The sequence below is a fragment of the Bufo bufo genome, chromosome 6, assembly GCF_905171765.1.
Source record: "Bufo bufo chromosome 6, aBufBuf1.1, whole genome shotgun sequence".
Lineage (NCBI taxonomy): Eukaryota > Metazoa > Chordata > Amphibia > Anura > Bufonidae > Bufo > Bufo bufo.
Window position 1 is genome coordinate 260,707,121 of NC_053394.1, and position 27,651 is coordinate 260,734,771.

Here is a 27,651-nt window from a genome sequence, read left to right on the forward strand (position 1 = left end):
AAAAACATATCAAGGTTCTGGAGTGGCCTAGCTAGTCTCCAGACCTATATCCAATAGGACATCTTTGGAGGGAGCTTAAACTCTGTTGCTCAGCGACAGCCCCGAAACCTGACAGATCTAGAGGAGATCTGTGTGGAGGAGTGGGCCAAAATCCCTGTTGCAGTATGTGCAAACCTGGTCAAGAACTACAGGAAACGTTTGACCTCTGGAATTGCAAACAAAGGCTTCTGTACCAAATATTAACACAGATTTTCTCAGGTGTTCAAATACTTATGTTCAGCAGTGCAAGAAATAAATTCTTTAAAAATCATACAATGTGATTTCCTGAATTTTTTATGCTGTTTCTCAGAGTTTGAATGCACCTACAATGTGAATTTCAGACCCCTCCATGATTTCCAAGTGGGAGAACTTGAAAAATCGCAGGGTGTTCAAAGACTTCTGTTCCTCACTGTAAAAGAGGAACTATCCAACTGTGTTCTGTAACGGATGGTCCCACATATTGCGCAGTGATTGGGAAATGACAATACATGATCTGATTGCTTGATCCTACAATAGAGAGCCGGTTTTAGATCACAAGTGGAGATCAATTGGTCTCATGCTTTAAAATTTTTGTACAGAAGTGTTTTCCAGTTTTAAATGTTGTCACATCAGAGAGAATCTGGAGATTTCCAAGGAAGACCAAGATCTTAAGAGTTGCCTTCAACTACTTAGAACGCCAGAGCAGGCGAGATAAAAGCTGTCCCAGGTCCTCACATATTTGTGACTGACAAGTTCCTCTCAGACTCGTTCTAGTTATATATAAAAATAAAAAAAAAACAACACTACCAATGCTTTCATGTAGTTTACTTGAATGTAGATCTCTGCTCTTTAGATCCTACTTGTGCACAATCCATCCTGCCTGCAGTCCTTTGCAGGCAGAGTCTGCCTTGGTTTCCACCTAATGTAGATCTCTGAATCCTGCAGGTAATAAAAGCTTTCATCAGGATTAAAACAGGAAGCGCAATCAGGTCATTACCAGGGCAAACTGCTTGTTGAGCCTCATCTGCTCTGCGAGGACAGTGACGTTATGGAACAAGTGAGGCTGCATGTGGCTCCACATATGAGGGAACCACCAGAATTCTTTCCTGTGCATGAGAAGCATGTCGTCCCCCTGGTCTTCCTCATCTGTGCCTGGAGAGACAGGACGGCATCATGAAAGGTCACTGGTACTACCCGAATCCTAGGAGGCATACAACTGCTACATTCTAACATAAGCAGCCCTAGGCCCCTTTCACACAAGCGAGTTTTTCACACGGGTGCAATGCGTGACGTGAAACCTTCAGGTTTTTGACCACGCACGTGAAAAACCCATCAAACGCATTGCACCCGCATGGAAAAAACTGAAACACTGAACGCAATCGGAGACAAAACTAACTGAATTTGCTTGCAAAATGGTGCGAGTTTTACTGAACGCACCCTGAAAGCATCCGGAGCCAATCCGTATCATTCGTGTGAAAGGGGCCTTATAGAGGACAGCAGACGCTATCCAAATCATCAGTGGAAAACCGTTATAAAACATCAATTAAAAAAAGTAAATGGTCATTGTCATTTCAACAAACTTTACATAAATCAATAGTATAAGTAAATATAAGAAACTGTGTAATATATCTTATCAGAGGAAAAATGGCTCTGGCAGCATTCTTCCTCCTCTCTGCATAGAATTCCATGCGCAGCGTGTCTCTCTTCTATCACTGTAGCTCACCCCCCCCCCCCTCCCCCCTCTGCAGACTCTTCTACAGGCAGCATGTAATCTGGCCCTTCAATGAGCAGCCAGCCCTGTTGTCTCTCAAGACGGACTTGTCAGAGAATGAAGCATTTTTCTCCAAAATGATATATTACAAAGTTTCTTAGATTTACATGTACTATAGATTTATGCAAAGTTTGTTATAACACCCATCAACATTTAACAACAATTAAAAATGTTACCCAAGAAATACCAAATTAATTGGCGCTGAAGATTTGTCCAGCCCAGATCTACCGTAGTTACTTCACCAATTTAACAAAAAAAATGTATCCATATATATTTAAAGGGAACTTGTCTGCTGCTTGACATGCCTAGTCTCTAAAAAATATTGCAAACCTACTAAAATAATTTGGCAACTTTATATTGTGCTGTTTTTTGGAAGCATATGAATAAGTTGACAAATGGGTGTTGCCTTTAGTCTGCTCATTGGGGTGCATCCCTCCACACTCTAAAGCTGGGTTCACACTTGAGCGTTTTACAGCGCGTTCAAACGCGCTGTAAAACGCTCAACACATGAAAACCAATGCTTCCCTATGGCCCTGGTTCTCACTTGAGAGTTTCACAGCGCGTTTGAACGCGCTGAAAAACGCCCTACGCTCAAACAAGTTCTTGAGCTTCTTTGGGGCGTTTTGTCGCGCGTTTGCAGCCATATAACACTGCTGTTAATCACACAAACGCGCGTAACACGCGCGTTGACTATGGACAAAAACGCGCGACACAAACGCGCATATCAAATATGCTCAAGCGTTTTTATGCGCGTTTTTTGCAATAGTAAACGCGCGTTTGTGTGATTGACTGCAGTGTCCTATGGCCACAAACGCGCGTCAAAACGCCCCAAAGAAGCTCAAGAACTTGTTTGAGCGTAGGGCGCTGTAAAACGCTCAAGTGAGAACCAGGGCCATAGGGAAGCATTGGTTTTCATGTGTTGAGCGTTTTACAGCGCGTTTGAACGCGCTGTAAAACGCTCAAGTGTGAACCCAGCCTAAGGCTACTTTCACACTTGCGTTCAGAGCGGATCCGTCTGGGGTCTGCCCAGACGGATCCGCTCATATAATGCAGACTTGGGATCCGTTCAGAACGGATACGTCTGCATTATATTGTAGAAAAAAATTCTAAGTGTGAAAGTAGTTCAGACGGATCCGTCCAGACTTTACATTGAAAGTCAATGGGGGACGGATCAGTTTGAAGATTGAGCCATATAGTGTCAAATTCAAACTGATCCGTCCCCATTGACTTACATTGTAAGTCTGGACGGATCCGTTTGCCTCCGCACGGCCAGGCGGACACCCGAACGATGCAAGCAGCGTTCAGGTGTCCGCTTGCTGAGCGGAGCGGAGGCTGAACGCCGCCAGACTGATGCATTCTGAGCGGATCCGCATCCACTCAGAATGCATTGGTAGCTTGACGGATGCGTTTGGGGCCGCTTGTGAGACCCTTCAAACGGAGCTCACAAGCGGAACCCCGACGCTAGTGTGAAAGTAGCCTAAGCTTGTCCAATCAATATCGTGTAATGACACTTTCACACAAGAAAACTTTTTATCAGTATCTGTAAACCTGGAGCGGATCCAAAATCTTCCCATTATATTTTTTGCCTGCCAGATTCCAACAGCGCTAGTGTGAAAGTACCCAGAGAGCTGACAGGAAAAGAGAGCTGACAGGAAAAGAGAGCTGACAGGAAAAGAGAGCTGACAGGAAAAGAGAGCTGACAGGAAAAGAGAGCTGACAGGAAAAGAGAGCTGACAGGAAAAGAGAGCTGACAGGAAAAGAGAGCTGACAGGAAAAGAGAGCTGACAGGAAAAGAGAGCTGACAGGAAAAGAGAGCTGACAGGAAAAGAGAGCTGACAGGAAAAGAGAGCTGACAGGAAAAGAGAGCTGACAGGAAAAGAGAGCTGACAGGAAAAGAGAGCTGACAGGAAAAGAGAGCTGACAGGAAAAGAGAGCTGACAGGAAAAGAGAGGCGAGAAGGGCTCAAGTTGCATCACATAGGACAACATGGAGACACTGCAGTGTGAGGGGACAGTAGCTCCATGTCACCGATCTGCCATTGCTGCCTTTACTCAGCAGTTCAGTGTGAATTACACTCGACCCCCTCTGTCTCTGCAAAGCCCAGGCAGGTCATTTAGGATTCACTAGGAAAACCGTATTTGTGGGGAAAGAAGGAATCAAGATGGCAGACACAAGAGCCTCTAGGCCTATCCTGCACTATATAGGCAAAGCTAAAAATCCCGGAGTGCTTCTTTAATGACTACATAGAATAATTTGTCTTTAAAGTTTGCTATGTGCAGTACTGGAAAATGTGGTTGAGGATTTCTCTCAGCCGTGACTATATTGCTTATACCAGTCTATATAGATTATTATAAGGACATGTAGAATGCAGGCATTGGTAGAGCTTTTAACGGTTCTGCTGCTCTCGGATTACTTCCATTCTGCACTCACTTAGAAAAGTGCAGCAGTTTATGAAGTGTTCCCACAGATTTCCCCTCGCCCAGCCAGCATGCTTCATCACTTCATGCAGATGTAAAGCACAGTAAGGGCTCTTTCACACGAGCGGATCCTGTGCTGCGTGAAAGAGAGCCAAGCCCCGTTCCGGACAGCAGAGACACGGAGCAGTAACATGATTGATAATGTCCGTGCCTCTCTGTGATCCTTTTACTACAAAATCACAGTGACAACTTTATCTCCCTGTGAGACAAAGAGCATTATCAATCATGTTAATGCTCCGTGTCTCTGCTGTCCGGAACGGGGCTTGGCTCTCTTTCACGCAGCGGATCACCAGCCCTAACACAAGGGGCTGCTCTGATGAAAGCTGCAATGACCAACTACTGTACCTGTGTGGTAGAACTTCCCAGAGAAACCCAAATTGAAGGTGAAATTCGGCACTAGAGTCCTTAGCTTGCTCTGAGTGTTCAGCAAAGCCTGAAATGAAGAGAAATACAAGTCAGCATTATGAAGAACCGCTAGGTCGATTTATCACATTGTGACACTTCTATCAAGACCAACAAAACTGGTATTAGAGCTCGAAGACTATTCAAAGCCTTGACGTGCGAACTGTCCAACTGATGAAGATGGCTGAGTGTCTGAATCCAGTATGTACTAACTCTTCTGCCATACACAGATTATATAGATTAGATTATACATCGTCCCCTTATCTGTTCCACAGGTAGATAAATGGTAGGAACCTCCAGATGTAAATTCAAATCAGAAAAAAAAAAATTCTTCTGGTCATCATACATGTAAAGATTCCCTCATTCTCAATACACTTGATATTTTTCAAATCTCATTTGCATTTACATGCACCGGCAATGATTGGGAAAGAACTGTTCCTTCCTGAAAAGTGCTGAGGAGGCGAGAGCTGCACTTACCTGTAGCCATCACCTCCACTATATGGGCTGAGGGATGGCTACTGTAATTGCTCGTCCCCATGTAGACGCACAATCTGCGGCCCAGAGACAATGATTTAGGTGTCCAAATCAATGAGGATTTCATCCGATTTTGCTCGTTCATGTGGTGATCAATTCAATTATTGGGAATGGGGTTCATACTCATGTTCATTCCCGATAATTCTCTGTTGTAAAGGGACCATTAGACATTTGGAATCAGATTGGTGTACCTAGGGCAGTGATGGCCAACCTCCAGCTGTGGTGAAACTACAACTTCCAGGAGGCTCCATTCATTTCTACGGAGTTCTGAGAGCAGCCAAGCAAGGTGGCATTTTGGGAGTCGTAGTTTTACCACAGCTTGAGCGCCGGGGGTTAGAAGTCACAGACCTAGTGTAAAACCCAGAGAGACATCAAATGTGCAGATACTACCTTGATCAGGTAAATTAGGCTACTTTCACAGGAACGTTTTTACTGGATCCGGCAGGGTTCAGAAAAAACGCTTCAGTTACTGATAATACGACCGTCTGCATCCGTTATGAACGGATCCGGTTGTATTATCTTTAACATTGCCAAGACGGATCCGTCATGAACGCCATTGAAAGTCAATGGAGGAGAGGATGGATGCATTTTATATTGTGTCCACGGATCCATCCCCATAGACTTGCATTGAGGGTCATGACGGATCCGTCTTGCTCCGCATCCCATGACGGAAAGAAAACCGCAGTATGCTGCAGTTTGCCCTCCGGTATGGGAACGCAACCGAACGGAATGCATTTTGGAGCATTACGTTTCGTCCCCATTGACAATGAATGGGGACAAAACAGAAGCGTTTTTTTTTCCAGTATTGAGCCCCTATGACGGATCTCAATACCGGAAAATAGAAACACTAGTGTGAAAGTAGCCTTACAGTAAAATATATATTTCAGACAACCACCTAAAATTCCATTTAAAATTGGTCTTTGTGGGTGGGGGACGATGACGACAACGTACTTTATGGTGGAACTGAAAATCTGGCCCAGGTAGTTTCACTGTAGGCATGTTTACCAGCACGGACAATACCCACCAAGCCTTAGGGTACATGCAAGTCCTCAGATCTGGCTGAAGTCTGCAGAGGCAAAATCAACACCAAATCGTGTGGATTTAGCTGCGGATTACTCCGCATTTGCCAAAGGGTTCACCGTCTGCATCGCCATGGATGATATCCGTCGCTGATGATTTCACATGCTATTAATTTAAAAGAACTAAGTTATGTGTGGACACTGGTCGGGTTGTATGGATGACTTACTGCTGCTGCACGCACACCGACAGACATGTCCACAGCATTCCCGCCATGTGGGAACCGTCACTTACTTTCTTCCTAAAAACTAATTGATCATCTGAGTGCAGTCTATGACAGCCCAATGCCAACGACTTTGCTCATAACTTTTTAAGTCTAATTTTTTGTTAAATGACCTAAAATTCATAAGTTTTTAATTGCACAGTGTGAAAAATCCAAGTGTGCATGAGGCCTTCTGGTTAAAGTGGTTATTCCACGAGAAGTATTAGTATGCAATGAATCGAGCATTATAGCAACATGCACCCCAAAATATGTGTAATGCACCCCAAAATAATTGTAATGCTTTTTAAATGTACATTTTCCCCTGTGGTAGCGCCCCCTACGGTTTATCCTTCTGGTCCACCATCTCTCAGTCAGCAGTGGAGGAACATGCTCAGTAGCTTCCTCCTCTCGGCGCCGGAATCTCATATGGGCTGTTCACCGTAGATGATTGTACACATTCTTCAAAGGTTTTTGTATATTTATATTGCTGGGATAAGGGTACTTTGACACTTACGGCAGAGGAATCCGGCAGGAAATTCCTTCGCCAGAACTGCCTGCCGGATCCGTCAAAACGTATGCCAACTGATGGCATTTGTAAGACTGATCAGGATCCTGATCCGTCTTACAAATGCATTGAAATGCCGGATCCGTCTTTCCGGTGTCATCCGGGAAAAACTGATCCGGCATAGATATTTTTCAGGGTCTGGTGCATGCGCAGACCGAAAGGACGGATCCGGCATTGCAGTATTTTGAATGCCGGATCCAGCACTAATACATTCCTATGCAAAAAAAATGCCGGCAAGTGTTCCGGATTTTTGGCCAGAGATAAAACCGTAGCATGCTGCGGTATTATCTCCGTCCTGAACAGTCAAAAAGACTGAACTGAAGACATCCTGAACAGATCGCTCTCCATTCAGAATGCATTAGGATAAAACTGATCAGTTAATTTCCGGTATAGAACCCCTGTGACGGAACTCTATGCCGGAAAAGAAAAACGCTAGTGTGAAAGTACCCTAAAGAAGAATATTCAAGTATCGAGGTGTGTTGTGCTTTTTCATTACTTTCGGGTGACGCCGCGACCACTGAATTGGTGCTTCCAGAGCAATTTCCAAGGTTGGAGAGGTTTGTTTCGACTGAAGAAAAGAAAAAGCAGATACAAAAAAACCAAAAACAAAAAACACTATTTGATTATATTGAAAGCCAGACAACAGATGGAGGTGTTAGCAACAAACTTTACCACGTTAAATTGAATCTCCAAAGTGCAAATGAGACTATAAAACGGCAGCGCCTTAAATGCTTTTCTGACAGAACAAGGTTAATAAAATGATAATGCCAAGAATGAAAATCTGGAGCAATTAGAGCTTCTAAAGCCACTTGTGACAACACTACAGTACGTTTTCTAATGAGAACGCACATACAGCTTTCAGATGCAGCCATAACTGAAAATATTTGTTGCCGAGAAGCAAAACTTCCCGAATTCATCAGAAAAAGGCTCACAACTACATCAAAAGTGACAGTGGTTATAGGCCATGCATCGGACAATCTGCTACATGTCTACATGGGAAGAATGAGAGGACTGATCAAAAGTGATACAAGGGAAGAGTGGGGAAGAAGAAAAAGGTCCAGAAATTATATAAAAACATACACAGACAGCAAATAAAAGTGCCAGACAACACATCTGGGGTTTTAAATATCCTCTTTAGGTTATAAAAAAAAAAAAGAAGATATAAAAGGGCAAGAAGCAAGTGACAAGTTTACATGCACAAATCCATTAAGGAAGACACAGGAGGGTTCACATAAAATATACAGACTCCAAAAATACCTCAAAGGACATAATACAATCGAGGAGATGCGGAAAGAGCTTCTTCTCCATACATACTCGTCCCTGCGATGGACTGCACCGCTATAAGTGCTGTGGATAATTTGGTATAGCCAGTGAGCTATTCAATAAAATGTATCTGTACAGCGCCACCTGCTGGTTGTTCTTTTCCTTATTTTTTTGTCCGTCTCAGCTGGTCAAATGTGCTCAGTTTAAAACGGTCACCCCTTTAATATTTTTTTTCTTCACGATTTGGTATCCACATGCTTGTACTGTGAAAGTGGACATAGGGCCAGATTCATCATAGCCCAGGGGCGTACAATGGACTATAAAAACCAGGCACACTGCCGGATGCTGCACGCCTCGTCATAAATCAGGTGCAACATCCGGCAGTCCATGCACCTAAACCAAAATCTATGCCTGGCTAGTGTAGATTTCGGTGTTCTCTGCGCCAGAAAACTGGTGTAGACGATGATAAATTTGACGGGGCCGCTGGCCCTACCCCCCTCACTCCTCCTTACCAGGAAAGTGGCGAGGCCGGTGGAGTAATGGCACTTGCGCAAATAAAATTTTCACACCACAAAAGTGGTGAAAGTTAGTGATAAATTTGACCCTACAGCCTTTAAGCAGTCGTACTTCAGAACCTGGCAGGAGAGCCACTGTGCTCATTTTTGGTCTCTTTTCTAGTAATGAGCTCTGATAGCCCGGCTGCCAAGTCAACCTGGTTCTTAGATATAGTAAGGCTACATGCACACGACCGTGGTGCGTTCTGCGGTCTGCAAAACACGGATGGCGTCCGTGAGTGTTCCGCAATTTGCGGAACGGCACGGACAGCCTTTAATATAACTGCCTATTATTGGCCGCAAAGCGCGGACAAGCATAGGACATGTTATGTTATATTTTTTTTTGCGGGGCCACGGAACGGAGCGGAGCAACGGATGCGGACAGCACACGGAGTGCTGCCCGCATCTTTTGCGGCCCCAGTAAAGTGAATGAGTCTGCATCCGAGCCGTGAAAACTGCGGCTCGGATGCGGACCAAAACAACGGCCGTGTGCATGAGGCCTATGGCTATTATTTTACAAGTTACGCACTAGCAGATTACATAAAAAAAAACACACCTGTTCACACATCCTAATTTTTAGGGGGTGCTGCATCTTTTATGGCTTCTCCCCTATTCAAATACAGGGTCAGAGCATTTGAAATGTACCCTTTATTACAGTGTGTTTTTGGGCCTAGTCTTAAATGGGGTGGGGCTTAATGGAAAAGGGGTGGAGCTTCCCATTAGGGCCTAAGATGCGATGTTTCGAGTAAAAATGATGCCACATTTCGGACGTAAAATTCAGTCTCAAAGAAAGCCAGTTATTGGTTGGTATAGAGAAAATGGTCTATCCGCCTGGGATAGATCTGGTCTAAGCTTAGCCATCCATCGGATCAGTAAATCTGCCCCACTGCAGAGGAAAAAAGGTAAACTAGATATTAAAGCGCTCACATGAGGAAGGAAGGAGGGAGGACGCCCCATGGAAAGGTTATCCGACATATACAGGCCCTTGGAATGCGGCTTACTCAATACTGGTCGAAACCCAATTAAAGGATTTCATTCCATCAATGGCATCTTTCAGGAAATCCTGCTGCTAAGGTCGTGACTTATGAGGTAGCTAAACCTTTTTTAGTAACAAGTCACCATAGCAATGCTGTGTGCTATTCTCTAGCCAGAGAGAAGCGTAAATTCTCCTTCACGGCGGCAGCCAAAAGAAACATCCCTGTGCCAATACCTACTGCCTCAGCCGCTAGGATATCACAGGCGGTTAGTCCCCCACAAGTGTGTGACACGCGGGAGGAAAGGCGGCCAGTGCTCCAATACAAACATCCTGCACACAAAGCCTAGAGACCACATGCACACCCCATCTATTCCTCCTTTTTCTAGGACTATTCAAGGACCTTTAGACATTTACTTCTCAATGGGTTATGGGGAAAAGGTGCATCTTCTTGAGTTGTGCTCCTCCGTGGATTATAAAATGCATGTTTCATATATAGGACCATTTTTGGGTAAGCAAATGACCACCAATTTGGCTCCAACAGGGACTATCCCAGAATAAAGGGGTTCTTGCACTACTAAAATGTATCATGAACAGTGGGGACCCCAGCAGTTGGACCACCGTCACTCAGTGGTGTCTCTCCTATCCCGTGGATAGGGCATAATCATTTGTAACGGGACAAAGCCTTTAACGTTGGCACAGTTGGTTGCTGCCCAGCTTTTTCAAAAACATGTATAGTGGCAACTATGTCTTCACAATCTATTTTTCTTTATTCATTTTTCTTTCTAAATCATGCAGTTTTTTCTTTAAAAATAAATAAATAAAAATAACGAATCTATTGTAACATTGTAAGCCACTGATGCAGGGGCTACCCCAAGTAAAATGGTTTTCCAAGATATTTTTAATATATCCTCCGTATAGGTCTCGCCAGTATCTGATCGGTGAGGGTCCGACTGCCGCTCAGCTGTATGATGGCACCAGCGGTCACAGCGTGGCACAACTTACCGAGCACAGCACCGTACATTGTATAGAGGCTGTGTGTGGTATGACGCTCAGCCCATTCACTTCAATGCTGCGCCTAGGCCACGTGACCCATGAACGTGTCATCACTGGCCCAGGGAAAGCTGTGATAAGCCCACATCGCTACTGCAAGCGGCGATGCCTTCCCAAAAAGCTGATGGGGGGGGGTCCCAGGTGTCGGACCACCACCACCAATCAGAGACGGATAAGTAATCAGTATAAATCGCTCTGAAAACCCCTTTATAACCACCAATTCCTGCTTTCACAGGGTGCCTTGAACAGAGTAACATGACCCTTTTATTTTTCATATGGCTTTAAGGCCAGGCTCTTCCTAATAATTGTTAGGAGTCCCAGCGGTAGGAAAGAGGATAACTTAATGTAACCGGAAGACCCCTTTAAGTGCTTACTGTACTGAGTTGCTTCATAGCTCCTCCCCTCTGCTCCGAATTAAAGCTGTAACATCCAACCAAAAGACCTCTCACTCAGAGAAGAGGGGAGGGGCTGTGAAGCATCTCAGTGCAGAGAGAATAGCACAGTGAAGCCCCCTCCCGCCTGGGCACTTGCAGGAGCAGAATAAAACTTCATATTCTTACTACCCCTGATAATAAAAGCTCCACAAAAGGTATGTTTGTACTATTCTCCCCAGCCCCTGTCTTGTGCTGTCAGATTAGCATGGTCAAAACTGCTGACCGATTCCTTTAACGTCACTCATTTCCCAAATACATGATGAATACCACTGATATTTAAGCAATGAAAGGAGTGGAAACTTCCAGTACCACGGCTACCACTTCTCTCTGAAGGAGCACCTGAAGAAATTGGGTAACTAAGTTACGTATCGCTCATTGGTACACAGTGGTTTTATGAAAGCAAAAAAGATTGATCTGAAAAACCACTTAAAAACATTGCTCTGCAATTTATTAAAATGTAAAACATACTTTCAAGTTCCAGCCTAGTATATCAGAGCATTAAAGAGGCCGCAATAGTACATTTTTCACCATAAAACTTGATTCTGCTAAGTATATTCAAGCAACGAGAAGCTCAAGAGCAGGACGACAAGAGGCACCTTTGAATTTGCTATAAGCGCGTAGAAAGCCAGCACACCGCTTTATTATTTTCAGAAGCAAAGAGGTGAAAAATCAAAGATTTCTCAATGGGTATCATTGATCCAGAGGCTTGAGTGAATAAAATGGGCTGCAAAAAACCCTTTCCTGCAGAGTGCAAAATGTGGCATGTGGAGACAAAGCAGCGGGGCAATTCATGTATTTTTCAGATAGACTGGCATGGAAAATAACTGAACAAGGAAAGGATAGCACTCGCTGTGTCCACTCCTCCCACCACATACAGGCTACTTTTCTCCTGAAAACTTATACAAAAGTAATAAAACAAAAGTCACTTACATACTGCAGTTTCAAAGCAGAAAGGCCAAGAATGTCCCAATTACAAGGCGATTTACAGAGATCACTAATGCTTAGAGCGGACTCGCACTGTATTAGCCGCCAATGACTATATGACTAATCTTCTCCAGTTATCTGGGTGAGAATTCAAATTGGGTAATACTCATGCAAAAATAGCAAAGTTGAAGCGGGTGGGTACGCCTAATTCTTTAAGACCTGCAACATTTGGCATGATTGGCTTCTATTTTCTTTAATGCCTTTTCTGTCCCATTTAACAATGCAAAGAGGGCCTGGCATCCAGTGACAAGGTAACCCTTCTCCCATGTTCTGTAATCCTCTCTTCTCAGTCACTGCTCAAAGAGATGGACATTTGTAGAAATTCTTGGGTTCTTAAATTTCCTTTTTCCATTTTCATCTTTGAATAACGTGCATTTAAGTGGGCTGAAGGGAAGGTCTGGCTTGTGTTACAGATCCCTTGACATTATTTTGGTGGTCAGCTGTATTCGTACAATAGGAATAAAGAAAGACACTAGTCCCCAATTGCTATTCCTACTATCAGCGCAGCTGGTCTCCGGCGTAGTGAGTCCAATTCACACCAAGGTCCAATTAATAAATAGTCATAAAGACCGCGTAGCTCCAGATCCGACCAAATTGTGGTAGATTGACTATACAAAGACAGTTGTCTATCACTTATGTCAAGCATAGACAAAAAAAAAAAAAAAAAAAAGCAGCTAGATGACTAGAGCTGCTCTCAAATTTCAATTGCTGTTTTAGGCAGACATAAAAATCTGGTGTATACTCTAGTTGTGAGGGCAGCTAGACTATTAGAGTCACTCTCAGGTCTGGACTGTTGCCATAGGAAGATACAAAAAAACAAAAAAAAAAAAAAGGAGTTGGTGTATACCCTGGTTGCAAAAAAAGCAGCTAGACTATTAGGCCTCTATCACACGGGCGTTGCGGGAAAATGTGCGGGTGCGTTGCGGGAACACGATTTTTCCGCGCAAGTGCAAAACATTGTAATGCGTTTTGCACTCGCGTGAGAAAAATTGTGCATGTTTGGTACCCGAACTTCTTCACAGAAGTTCGGGCTTGGGATTGGTGTTCTGTAGATTGTATTATTTTCCCTTATAACATGGTTATAAGGGGAAATAATAGCATTCTGAATACAGAATGCAAAGTAAAATAGCGCTGGAGGGGTTAAAAAAAAATTTAACTCACCTTAGTCCACTTGATAGCGCAGCCGGCATCTCCTTCTGTATTCTTTCTTTAGGACCTGGGTAAATGACGTTACTCCGGTCATCACATGATCCATCACCATGGTAAAAGATCATGTGACGTACCATGTGATGACCGGAGTGACGTCATCAAAGGTCCTTTACCCAGGTCCTAAAGAAAGAATACAGAAGGAGATGCCGGGTGCGCTATCAAGTGGACTAAGGCGAGTTAAATTTTTTTTAATTTTTTTTAACCCCTCCAGCGCTATTTTACTTTGCATTCTGTATTCAGAATGCTATTTTTTTCCCTTATAACCATGTTATAAGGGAAAAGAATAATGATTGGGTCTCCATCCTGATCGTCTCCTAGCAACCGTGCGTGAAAAATCGCACCGCATCCGCACTTGCTTGCGGATGCTTGCGATTTTCATGCAACCCCATTCACTTCTATGAGGCCTGTGTTGCATGAAAAACGCTGAATATAGAGCATGCTGCGATTTTCACGCAACGCACAAGTGATGCGTGAAAATCACCGCTCATGTGAACAGCCCCATAGAAATGAATGGGTCGGTATTCAGTGCGGGTGCAATGCGTTCACCTCACGCATCGCATCCGCGCGGAATACTCGCCCGTGTGAAAGGGGCCTTAGAGTCACTCCCAAACCTGAACTGCTGTTAAGGGCAGACACCAAAATATGATTTAGGGCTCATGCCCACGACCGTACGTATTTCGCGGTCCGCAAAAAACAGATCCGAAAAAATACAGCATGCCAAATGATCCTACATGCAGATAAATCAGCTCAAAATGTCTCCAGGATTAAAAACTAGGATGATTCATAAGGGCTGGGTTTGTACTCACAAGTCTAAGACCGATAAACAAAATTATGTCTGGAAGCCGCGCAGATGACGAATGTGACGAGTATGGCAAACCAATGCCATGATTCACACATAGGGATAAAAACAGACAGCTTTTAAGTCATTTGAATTTTTTTTTATTGATATGTATATGTATTAACTGCAACCCAAAAGGTAAATGTATTACCCCCTACAGAACAAGTGGTATGCAGAAGCCATGTACAGCCCCCCTTGTCATCTTGCAGATGGCTCTATTTGAAAGCTGCATGGGGCACTTTAAGGCTTCATTCACACTTTGTTGTCTGGCTCATGCAAAGCAGGCGTGCTCCTGTTATTCAGACACTGCACAGTACACAATGTTTTCATGAAGATCTTCACCCGCAACACAGAGATATCCGGGAAGATAGCCACAATACCTGCACTTAGGAAGGGGGGCAACAAGGGGCGTTCTTCCTGCCGCTCTCAAGATGACAGATAGATAGAATGAGGAGTGGGTGGATGGCAGGCTAAGGCGGTTTAGCTGTTTTGTGCACCAATGAAGATTTAGAGATTGCCTCGCGTTACCATGACAGCACATCTGTCAGACGATAAGTCCCAAAACAGGACCATAAGGCTGAGCAATCTAACATTGGAGACGAGCAAGGAGACAAGGCAAAGACGGGTCAGAGCGTGAAGAACGAGGACGAGTTATGGAGTGCCACTTCACATAATGCTTCCGCTGGCAATCTGCAAACCTCATGGGACACTGAAATGTAGAGATATAAGAGGGAATTTCAGACGCCAGCCTAAGATGTGCAGAAACCTTGGAGCATCTTCGGGTAGTCCATGCACTGGAAAAAGCTAAATGTACACTATAAACTGGCAGAGATTTGCTCTATAATTTGAGCCAATTTCCAGCATAAATGAAAGGCCCTGCACCTTCCCTTAGAATTTTTTTTTTAAAACTGTTTATTGGAGACTACAAAGAAAAGCAGCAAAGAATGTAAATGGACATTCATAAGTAACTACAGATCGCTAGCAAAGGAGTAAACCGAAAACTCTTCAAAGGGTTGTTCACCCCTGGGGATCTTTTAGTGGTAATCATACTTGCCTGATCCACGCTGCTGGGTCCTGGCTCCATCTCTCCCCCCTTGGGAGCAGCAAGTCTCAGGTCTCCCGGTGCCAACATCTGGTTTCACATGGGTCACCTGGCCGCAGCAGTGACGTTTTACCCATTGGTCACGTGACCCAGTGCCTGACACCAGTCTTTGGTTGCAGTGTTAAGTAAACCGCGTGAAACCAGATGTGGACACGGGGAGACCTGAGACATACAGGAGTCCGAGGAGAAGCGATAGAGCCGGAAACCCAGCAGCAGGGATCAGGCAAGTAGGATTCCCACCACAGGTCTGGCAGGGAAGGTTCCTAGGGCTGAACAACCCCTTTAAGTGTATATGCACACTGTGTATTATGTATGATTTTTCCACATGGATTTTCGTGAGGAAAATCTGCAGCCTAACAGTACCAGCTAAATAGATGTTATTATCAAAATCTCATGTATACGATGCAGAAATTTTCCATGCGGAAATTGACCCGGGGTGCAGATTTTGAAATCTATAGCATGTCAATTGCTTGTGCGGATTTTCAGTGCAAATTTCACCCTTGGCAATTCAAGGGGGAAGGATCTGGGGCATGTGTGTATGAAAATCTTCAAGTAATACATGTGACTTTTGGGGCGGAAACACAGCGAGAACTGTGCAGAAAGACTGCATATACCCTAAAGCTGGATTTTTCCTAATAAAGGAACAATGGTGGCAACTCTGATTACCCACAAGACCACCGCTGGACCACCACACTGGAATACAGACCTTTGTGTAAAAGGCCACAAATGTATATTCAAAGAAAATGGTGTAAACTGCATCACATGTGGCTGACTAGAATTTGAACGGACTAGAACTAGAATAGAAATGAACACCTGCTCAATTGAGAGGGGTTGAACCTGGATATACCCCCATTTCCACCCGGACAGGCCTTTTATGGAGATCCGGTGAAGTACCAGGCTCCCTACAGGGACTGCTAGGCAGAGACTTCCACCCAGCAGTGTTCCTGGTGATGTCACCAGCTCTGATGGGAAGGCTTTAGCGCTGCCCTAGCTGTTTTACAGGCTAGGGCATTGTAGAGCCCACCCATTAGTGCTGGTGACGTAACCCGGCTCATTGCTGGGCGGAGGCCTTTGCCTAGCAGTCCCTGTAGGGAGCCTGGTACTTCACCGGATCGCCATGAAAAGCCTTTGCCCTGCGTGATTCAGCGCAGGGCAAAGGAGAGCATCAGAGAATGAAATGATCTGATGCGGATATCACAGGGCCTAAAGTTGAGGCACACAGTTTTCAGTGTTGCAATTTCAAAAGGATTTATTCATTCAAATCATACAGTAGTTTCATCCATTTGCCCAATATTTGTATTAGTGAGTATGAACAGTATTCTTAGACCGGACGTTTCGGTCACATTAGACCTTCATCTGCGGTCACATTCTTCATCTGTTCTGGCGGGTATGGAGGCTTGTGGGGCGCTGGATGCATCCAGGTGGACATGCGTACGCCGTTTCTCTTCCCACAGCCAGGTCTCTGCAGAGCAGCCAATAGAAAAAGCTTTCATTCCGGTTCATAAGGGAAGAAGCAGAGCCTTAGCATTAGCTGAGAAAACTCCTGCAGGGGAAGTAAGAAGGGACTAAACCAACAGCTGCCAGAGGGGGAAGGAGACAGATTCTGTCCAGATTACTTTAATCTTCATTAGCTCAACGTCTGTACTATCCTTGTAATAACACTAGTTGTAAGGATGGATGAACAGACATGAGTGGTCCTCATTTTACATCATTGTTCCAAACCTTGCATTTTGAGTGGTTTGGAGGAGAAAATCTCCCTGAGATCTTCTAGTTCTTGGCAGACGTAAACGCAAGCAGATAACAAGTAGGTGCAAAGCCAAATGCAAGCCTGAGACGCAGAGAGCACTGGGAGGCATGGACAGAGAGCCGCCTGACAAGCTGTCACACAGACACCCTGCTGACAAACCACAGCTTTCAATCCTCACGCCAGACAGTGCACAGAATAGCGGAAGCCACACCTTGCCTCTAAGCTTGTACACCGAACACAGATATGGATGCCTCCTGTGGATAGATCCCCCCCTGCTTCCCGAGACCATAAAAAAAGGGAGCGGGAGGGGAAAAAAAGTGTCCTTGAAATGACATGAAAGGAGCAGTCGCCTCTCGAAGCAGAAACTTCACGCCTGAGGAAAATTAAAATCCTTCTTATGTGCAAATCCTGTAGGGTCTGAAACCAAATCCATTTAGCTTTGTGCGAGTTGCTCCCCGTTTCCTTGTGCATTCATTATTTGCACTTTTTGCAATCTTGAAGATTATTTTTTTTTTCTACCAGTCTCCATATGCTAGAAAAACGGAGCAAGCACAATGGAGAACAAAGCAATCTAAACCAGGCACCATACACACCCTACTCCGTCCCAAAAGCAATATCGAGACGCAATATTGTAGAACGCCTGGATTGGCAGTGCCCAGCAACAAGGTAACCAATGCAGCTATAATGTGTCACGGTACAATATCGTACACACATATACCATCCAGTCACACAGTCTACAGTGCAAGCATAAGCAATAAAAGGAACACTGGGGAGGAAAAAATTAAAATTCTCCCCTGCCACCTTCCATAAAGTGCAGCAGGTGCACCACAGGAGGACACTGGTCATACAAAGCCCCCAGACTCATAAGAATGGAGACACCAGGAGTTTAAGAGCCACAGAAGAAAAATCAATTAACCGGTCGGACATCAGCGATTGCCTGATGTTAAAAGGTTCATTTCAGCTAAGTGTTCGATAAAATAAAAATGCCCGCCATCTCTCATCCTGATCACACATTTTATCTGCAATTACCCTATAGCCTTCCATTCAAGACAAAAATTATAGACGCAAAATGATTTGACTTGAAAAAAGTGCAGCTTTGGCTGTTTTATGACCGGCTGTTACAGAAGACCTGTACGGTAGCTGTCAGGGAACAGAACGCAGGGCTTTAACTTACAAACCAGGAGACTGGACAAATATCTGGTGCCAAATACCGTCCAACCAGATGGAGGAACGGGAAAGGCTGGATGGCTTGCTATTGACCATGAGGTATGTATCTCTATTAGGTCCCTTGCAGGCGAGCGTGTCCGGATTAGGTCCGGATGCGTTCAGTGAAAATGCGCGATTTTGCTAGCAAGTACATTCAGTTTTGTTTGCGATCGCGTTCAGTTGTTCCGTTTTTATTGCGCGGGTGAAATGCGCAGGGATGCGTTTTTCACACGCGTGATAAAAAAAACAATGTTTACAAACACCATCTTTTAGCAACCATCCATGAAAATCGCATCGCTTAGGCTACTTTCACACTTGCGGCAGGACGGATCAGACACGCTGTTCACCCTGTCGGATCAGTCCTTCCGCTATTTCGCTGTGCCGCCGCTCCGTCCCCATTGACTATAATGGGGACGGGGGCGGAGCTCCGGCGCAGCACGGCGAAAGGCCGCCGGACTCAAAGCCCTGCATGTCCGACTTTTTAGTCCGGCGGCCTCTCACCGCGAACTGCAGTGCTGCGCCGGAGCTCCGCCCCGGTCCCCATTATAGTCAATGGGGACGGAGCGGCGGTCCGACGGCATAGCGGAAGGACGGATCTGACAGGGTGAACAGCCTGTCGGATCCATCCTGCCGCAAGTGTGAAAGTACCCTAACCAAGCACAGCTAATCCGGACACGCTTGTCTGCAAGGGGCCTTAGGGTAGGTTCAAAAACTTCACATCACTGTTTAGTTTTCCCATTCTTCTGATCCGTCAGGAGATCAGAAAATAAAACAAAAACGGATCCCTTATTTTGAGCATCTGTTGTGCTCATTTTGCATCCGTTTTAGTCATTTCCGTCTGAGATCCGTTATTTTTTGAAAGGAGGAAAAAGTCTTCCACACATGCTTGCAGTATATGCCACTGCACTAGTTATTATTGGTCTTCTGATATTGGAGAACAGTGATAAATTATCAGAATAAGGGCTCGTATTTTGCGTTCCGTATATGGGCCGTTTTCTGCATTCCGCATACGGAACCATTCATTTTAATGGGTCCGTAAAAGATGCGGACAGCACTCTGTGTGCTGTCCGCATCCGTTGCTCTGTTCCGTGGCGTGCAAAAATTATGAGTCCTGTCCTATTCTTGTCCGTTTTACGGACAAGAATAGGCATTTCTATAATGGGCCTCCTGTTCCGTTCCGCAAATTGCGGAGGGTACACGGACGGCATCTGTTTTTTGCGGATTCGCAATTTGCGGACCGCAAAAAGCGGCACAGTCGTCTGAACAAGCCCTAAGGGTGGGTTCACACTTGCATTAGGGTATTCTGTTTTGGTCATAATAGAGGTCTAGGGGGCAAGCGTAACGGATCCGTCTGGTTTCCGTTATGCAGGACGGAAAACAAAGAAACAAAGTCCTGGTGACAGGAATTTGTTTTCCGTCCTGCATGACGGAAACCAGACGGATCCGTTACGCTTGCCCATAGACTTCTATTATGATGGATCAAAACGGAATACCTCTAAAAAGGCTTCCGTTTTGCATTCCGCCTACGAACTCAGTTATAAACGGAACCTATAACGGAATACCCTAACACAAATGCGAACCAACCTAAATGGGTAGTGGTGACATAGTTGGATTACCAAACCACCTTGACTGACTGCAATACTGAATCCAGTCTACTAGTAGCAAGAAATATTAAGTTTAAAAATAAAAAAATAATAATAATTATATTTTACAGATTCCTATTCATTTAGTCAAAAGTTAATTCTAAAATGAATCCATCACATTTTCCTCATCTTGACAAATGCTTACAAAGCACAACACCAATAAACCTCCTTAACAGGATAATGCCAAATAAAGAGATTATTCTAATAGGATTGTGGTCACATGATGTGTTGGTTGTGGATGAGCCCCTTATTGTCATAGGCTTCGTAGCCAGGAGATTAGCATTTAGCTGAACTGGTGGAATCGCTTCTGTGCTCATATGGCATGTCCACTTCAACCGACTAAACCGTAATATCACGTGCACACTACAGCGCACAGGGATATTATAGACCAGCGCAAAAGGCATGTCTAGGATAATTTCCCATCATAGACTTCAGAGATTTATAGCAATACTTAAAGAGACCGCCACAGAATTCTATTCAGGCAAAGCATTAGACCATGACCATGGTGTGTAGGCATACCTAGAGTAATAGTTAGGCACTGTTATGGCTCCCATTAAAGTACCCAGGTAACAAACCTAAAACACCAAAATACAGAGGGGCGTTGTCAATACCAAATCTTCATTTTTACACCGTATTACTGTAAAATGTGGACCATATGAAGTCCAACAACAACCATAGTCAGAATATCTCCAGCAAGGTGGCATTCGTGAGGAATAATTCGACCCTGCATGTATTTTCAAAAAATTTTTTGCATTCTTACCTAGATCAGTCACATAGAAACCAGAGCCATCGATGTGTACCAACTTCCCACCAGAACCAGAGGCTCCCTGTTGCGCCCTATGGCAGGTCCTATGGCAACCCTTTCCACAGGCTAAGTGTACATTCCCATGACCAGGTCAGTCTTGCGGACCTTAAAGAGGACCTTTTCTTTTTTATTCTAGATAAATACCTTTACTTGCAGGGTGATGCTGCCACCCTGCCTGTTTTATTTAAATATCGCTCCTACGCCCCGCTGTGCCCCCTGTAGTTTTCCCGCTCAGTAGGTTAAGGGTGCATTCACACGTCAGTATTTTTACCTTTCCAGATAAACGTTCCTGTTTTTTGCGGATCCGAAAATCTGGATGACATGAGGATGCTTTTATCATGTCATCCGATTTTTTGACGGATCCATTGACTAGAATGGGATGACGGAACGCAAAATCGGACAAATAGTAGGACAGGGTATATTTTTTTTCCAGGATCCGAATAACGGAACCCACGGAACGGAATCACGGAATCGGAGAGCACCATGAGTGCTCTCCGATTATTTGCGGATTCCATTGAAAATGAATGGATCCGCATAACGTTCCGTTTTTAAATCGGAACGGATGCGGAACACCAAAACGGACGTGTGAATGGACCCTAATACTGAGCATCAGTACAGGGAGGAGGAGACGCCAGGGTTTCTCAGTGGGTGTTTCCTTCTCCCTGGCTGTGCCGCGATCCAATCACAGCGGAGAGCGTCAAGGGAGGAGGGAAAAAAAAAAAAAGCTCACCTTCTCCCTGGCTGTGACGCTCTCCGCTGTGATTGGATCGTGGCGTCGCCTCCTACCTGTACTGAGCGGGAAAACGACTGGGGGGCACAGCAGGCTGTAGGAGGGTGGCAGCAAGTAACCCCGCAAGTAAAAGGTATTTATATAGAATTATAAAAAAAAAAAAATAATAATAATAATAATAATAATAATAAATAAACTATGAAAGGTCCTCTTTAATCCCTGGATCTTCAAAGCGTCGACATCTGCCTTGAAAACCCAGCATCGCGGTGAGGACCCTTTGACTTCAATAGGTCCACATCAGAGGTCGCAATAACGCCTGTACGGGCGTCATTAACGCTTGTTCAGGCCATTTTACTCCCTGGAAAAAGTCTAAGGTGTACCAATACGCCTTAGATTTTACCCCTACATTTAGCAGCGCTGTGAACGGCACAGACAGCGCAGCGATGCTGCCTGAAATAACCAATAGCAAAGCTCCATACAGTAAGGAGCTTTACTATTGGATAGTTTGGGCCGGCGCCCTGCAGCAGAGGGAGCCGGCGGGAGCTGAAAGGAGGAGGGTCCGGCTCCCGGGAGTTTCTACAGTAAGGAGAGCGGGGAGGGCTGCACAAGGACCCTGGAAAACATGGCGGCGGAGGAGCTGAAGAGGACTTCTCAGAGGTGCCAGCACATGTATACAATACACACTCCACCACATACATCACACACATGTATACATCACACGCTGATGCATGTAGTGCACTGTGTAGTGAATGCAGGCAGGCTATTATAGCAAACTGATAAAGTACAGGGTTATTTCCGCTATATTGGACTGGACTTTATCACTTGGCTATAATTGCCTAGTAATGGATAAGTACCCACCTCTTCGGCCCCGTTCACACCACCACTATTTATTTCTGTTGTTCTGCTCAGTTACATGAGCAGAGCAACAAAAATAACAGAAGTGCTGGATCGGGCAGGTAAGGGTGGGTTTTTGCCATACTTTCAACATACACAAAAACCATAAAACATTAACGGACGCCGCAGCAAGGTGCTATACTGTGGCATCCGTCACCATGGAGTTCCATTGTAAGGAGGGAAAAAATAAAAAAATAAAAATACTTTTTTTGCAGAGCTCTGCAGGATGGGAAAGTGTAGTGTACCACGTTTTTCCATCCTGCAAGGGTCAGCAAAAAAACATGAAGGCTAACTTTTATTTTTTTTACAATGGAATTCTATGGTATGGCGGCGTCTGTTAACATATATACGTTTTTTGTGTGTACGTTAAATGCATAACAACAACTTGATGTGAACCCACCCTAGCTGACAGGGAAGAAGCTGAACAGACTCCGCCAACTATGAAGGAGTCCGTTCAGTTTCCGTCTTTTTACCGGACAAAAAAGTGCTGCATGTGAGGCCTTTTTGTCTGGTCTTTTGACAGAATCTGCAACAGAGGCTCCAAACGCAGCCTCCAACACAGATGTGAACAAGCGCAGGCCTATATATTATGGATTTGTATTACTGCAGCTTTTATACTCCTCCTCCGGTAAAAATACTCCTCAAAAATGGTCAGAGGAGTATTTCTACTCTTCTAGAAAAAAAAACTTAGTGCGACCTCTGGTCCACATAATGCGGTAAAAGATAGGATGTGTCCCATCTCTTGTGGCAAGGCCACACAGACGCGGCCCGCAAAACGGACACGGTAGTGTGAATGTACCCTAGTATTCCCTATAGACGCTCCCACATCACAGCTAGGTGGAATCCCCTAATATCAGATATGGAAGACTAAGTTCTAGGGGTGCTGCCACAAAGTGCACCAGAAAAGCACGCGCGGTTTTTGAAACAAAATACCTGGGTTTACGGTTTTCTTCCAGCAAAGAGAAAACACGCAGCAGACATATTACATTACTGTAAATCTACTTAGTAATTAATGTAATTCCGTTTTGCTGTGTGATGCGATTTTTTTTTTTACTTTTCCTAGAAGAAAACATGCCATAAATGCAGGTATGTGGTTGTGAAAACCGCACGCATTTTTAGCTGCACCAAAAACGCAACACCCATCTAAAACCCCTGATGATTCCACCAAGCTGTGATGAAACTGGAGTTTGTCTAGGGCATCTGTTCAGTGGGAAGGTGCGCTCTTCATACAGTTTTCCCCTACATTTCGGCTCCCAAACCTGGTGGAAAGTTAGTAGATTCCTATGTGACAGACCTGGGTAGGAGCATTCCATTATTTTCCTGCAGGGAAATGTCATTGTTGGTTTTCAACGGGTTGCTTAAATGAACAAGAGGATATTGTATCGAAGGAGAAATTTACAACTGGGGCCAGCTTTGTGGCAAATGGCAACCAAATATGAAAACCATGAATTATAAAAATATGTATATGTCAATGGTTTCCAACCTGTGGCTGCCCAGCTGGAGAACCAAAAGGTTGAAGATCACTGGTACGGGTTAACACATCCAATCTTTTACATAAATTAAGAAAATAAAATGAAAAATAAAATCTGATTAATGATTTATAAATTCAATTATATCTTACCTCAACATCTGATACTTTCATTCGAGTTCCTTCTTTGCCAACAAATATATCGTCAATGTCAACCAAAATGTATCGGTCAAGTGTTAAGCAGAGCCGCTTGCCAGTTAAGTAGGCAATGGCGTCAACAAATATGAGTTTGTGCAGCCAAAAGTTAAGATTATTTCCAAACAGTACCCTTTGGATACCATCATGAAGACCCAAGTCCTGCACGACAGTGGCATGAAGTGCTTTGTGCGTAGCAAGATGGGGAATGGATTCGGCAGACTTGGTGCTAGCCAACAGTACAGGTTCGTAGGTGCTGTGGTTAGACTGAAATACTGTCCAGTCATCTCCAGGAAGAGGACCCTGCTCCACTTCATTAGCTCGGGTCACATACAGAAGTGGAGCATTAGGATTAATATGGTAGTCTCTCAATCCCAGATTGGAATGTAGGAAGAGCGGGAAGCCTTTGAGCTGAGCACTTAGTAAGCTGTTTTCGTTGGCTTTAAAGAAACCAATGATCCCAACTCCATATTCCACACAGTACTTGTCCAGCAGTTCCCTGTTCCAAGCATCCAGATTCACATATTTCAAGATGTTCTCATAAATGATCAGAGCATAACGCCCCCGGTCTTTGTCGGTCAGAGTTGGCATATCTCCCTTACCAGGAGCTATTTCTGTCCTGTACCTAAATCGGCCATGTTCTAATATAGCCACAATCTCCTGTCCGAGCTGTGAGTATATGCTCTCTGCGAACACCAACACCACTGGTTCAGTGCGGGAGGTGTCCACAGCTTTGGCTATCCGCCAGCTTGCTTGGGGCTGAACCACAATCCTCTGCTGACTGCTGCAGTCACTAAAGGGTAAAGGGGGAGGCTCCTTGATTTTAGGGCTGTTGGTCACATAGTAAGCCAAAAAACACATGGAAGCTAAACTGAAAGCAATCAACAGTAGGATCAATCGGTGGAGTTCCAGCTGTCGCATGTGCCGAACCAGTTTCCATAGATAAACCATGGTGAGGCCAAATACCTCACCTGCCTACAGCATTCACCTAGACTGCTTGATGTGTGGCCTATGACTACACAACGACAAGACACCACGTTCCTCAGGGGAGCAGCCGCAACAGCACAGTAGAAGACAGTAAAAGTAGGACGCAAAGAGGTGAGATCGCCTCCAACCTGCCATTTATGTCAGGTTACCATGGCCTCCAATTCCCATTGCTTCTTCGCACTCCGATCCGGGCCGCTTAGCAGATTGCCACCACACGATTACATCCCAATCTCTTCTCACATCTCTCCTTCCTCTTGTGCTGGCAAGGAGCTGCCTCCGAAGAAAGACTCCCTCCCAGAGTCTAATCCAGCCGTTTAATCTTCGCCGTCAGGCTGTGTCCTGGAATTGGGCAAAACAAAACATTGTCAAAAAGGCGGTTTTACCAGGAAAACAGGAAAAATTCATTAACTCCTCGTCTGCTGTTGTCCTGGCGATCCCGTAAATACTGACTAGCTACCAAGCTCGCCCACAAGTCACCTGGATATAGTGAACCATTTATATTTGCTAACTTTCACACTGTAAAGATGTGCATCCTACTACTTCTGAGGCGCATGGATTACAGATCCCTTCATAAAAGGTCAAAACTGGCCGAAACGTCGGGACCACTGTACATAATCGCATGCTTTGCCTTGAAATAATATTGGAAGTAATGTGTTTAAAATGAATGAATAAAACTACAACCTTTAATAACAACATAAGTGGCGTGCCATAGATTTTCTCCTACATACTGACTTGTTTCTCTAGGAGCACCCACCTCCAAGAAGGTGTGCAGATCGCAACAACCAAAACTGTAAAGATGATAGTCATATATACATGTATAAGTCAATGAGATGTGTAAAGCATTCAACTTCATCTTATGTCATTAAGGGCCGATTCAGACGGAACGGGTGCGGACCCATTCATTTCAATGGGGCCTCAAAAGATGCGGACAGCACACCGTGTGCTGCCTGCACCCGTGGTTCCATTCCTCAAAAAGGATAGAGCATGTCCTATTCTTGTCTGCAATTGCGGACAAGAATAGGCATTCTCTATTATGGTTGCGGCCCGCAAACGTGGAAAGCACGCCACCAGTATCTGTCTGAATGAGGCCTTAGAATATAAATGATATGTTCACTAGATACAAATCCTTTAGCACAAGACAGGCATTCATACCCAAAAAGCAAAAGCCTTACAGTATGAAAAGGTGGACACACACTTTAATAAAATACCGGCTGAATGCAACGATTATGATGAAACATGCCGACTGAACCGACAGTGGTCCCCCCCCCCACCCTTTTCCCCCTATTTAGAGCACATGAATGTAAAGCCAAGCATGCGTTTGTGGGGGAGTGGGAAGGAATAGCTCGTCAGGCAAAAAGTTCAGCCAACAGCTATGTAAAGTGTGGGCATCTTAAAGGGAACGTGTGACCTTTAATTTTTTTTGGCCAGTTAAAATTAGATAGTGACACACATCTTTTTTCTCTAATCGGTTTTTATTTTATCATTGTAGATTTCAAAATCTATTTCCTTAACACAATTATGGAGGCTGCCATCTTGCCAGCGCAAAATTTAGTGATATGCTTTGCTTTCACAGGAGAGTATTCTGGGCATGCTCTGTGACCTGTGCAGAGATCAAGAGCGAGTAGATAAGTTGTAATATCACCTTTAGTTTTAACTCTGATGTTGATACTGTGTTATGTGTATATATAGGCGATGTCATTCTGAACCTGCCTATGATAATGATAGGACTACTGAAAAGTGATCTGTACAGACCAAGAAGCCCATCATGAGGCTTTAATAACAACCATTCTGAAAACTGCAGGGTTTTGAAATATGTCTAAACATAAAAACTTGTTTAAACTTTTCATATCACTGCAGGATGTCAATTCAGTAGCCAAGGATGTACCTGGTACATTCCTTGCTTATGATGGCTGGATCTCAGGCTATGTAACAGCTAGAGAGATTCCAGCCAGGCCTGGGTTTTAAAAAGGTGACCAAGTTGCACGTATGAACTCTACACAAGTTAAACGTTTATTTTTAAGACGTCCATATAGCTTTCTGCTTAGGTTACATTTTTACTCACTAATATCAGCGTTTAAGCAATTTTTATGAAAATTACACTGACGCAATGTTGCATGACGGTGTCTGTGTGTGTAAAGTTCTGAGTGCCATTTCGACAATGTACTAAGTTTCTATTTTCTTTTTTTTTTTTTACTTTGCAATTTAAAGGCTATGTACACCTTTGGGGGCAATTTTCTTTTATTATTGCATTATACTTATTTTATACTGATTTTAATTTGTCTTTATTAACAATATGGAATCCTTTTTTCTGTACAGAGCTGACATGCTCTACTAGATGCCTGTGGATTTTTTTGTCCTTTGTCATCTGAGGAGCAGACGGGCTCCTTATCTGTGCTCTCTCACATTATAAACACTCATTAAAGCTCAACCATTAAGTGTTTATGACCTCTTAGTAGTTTAAAAATAAGGGCAATTAGATGACCTGCACAAAGTGAAAGTGAAAGCAGCAGTCACACAGTT

The 27,651-nt window shown here is 44.3% G+C and overlaps 1 protein-coding gene across 2 annotated transcripts in view; it reads right to left on the reverse strand.

The window, feature by feature from the left end:
* The window catches only part of NDST2 (N-deacetylase and N-sulfotransferase 2), a 143,314-nt gene that overhangs the window by 42,099 nt on the left and 73,564 nt on the right, over window positions 1-27,651 (reverse strand). For both annotated transcript variants that reach the window (XM_040439038.1, XM_040439039.1), the window contains exons 2-4: window positions 24,103-25,470; window positions 4,612-4,699; window positions 1,016-1,170 (exon numbers count right to left, since the gene is read on the reverse strand). In XM_040439038.1, coding sequence (XP_040294972.1) covers window positions 1,016-1,170; window positions 4,612-4,699; window positions 24,103-25,095 — 1,236 coding nt within the window. In that variant the 5' untranslated portion in view covers window positions 25,096-25,470. The remainder of the gene's footprint in view (window positions 1-1,015; window positions 1,171-4,611; window positions 4,700-24,102; window positions 25,471-27,651) is intronic.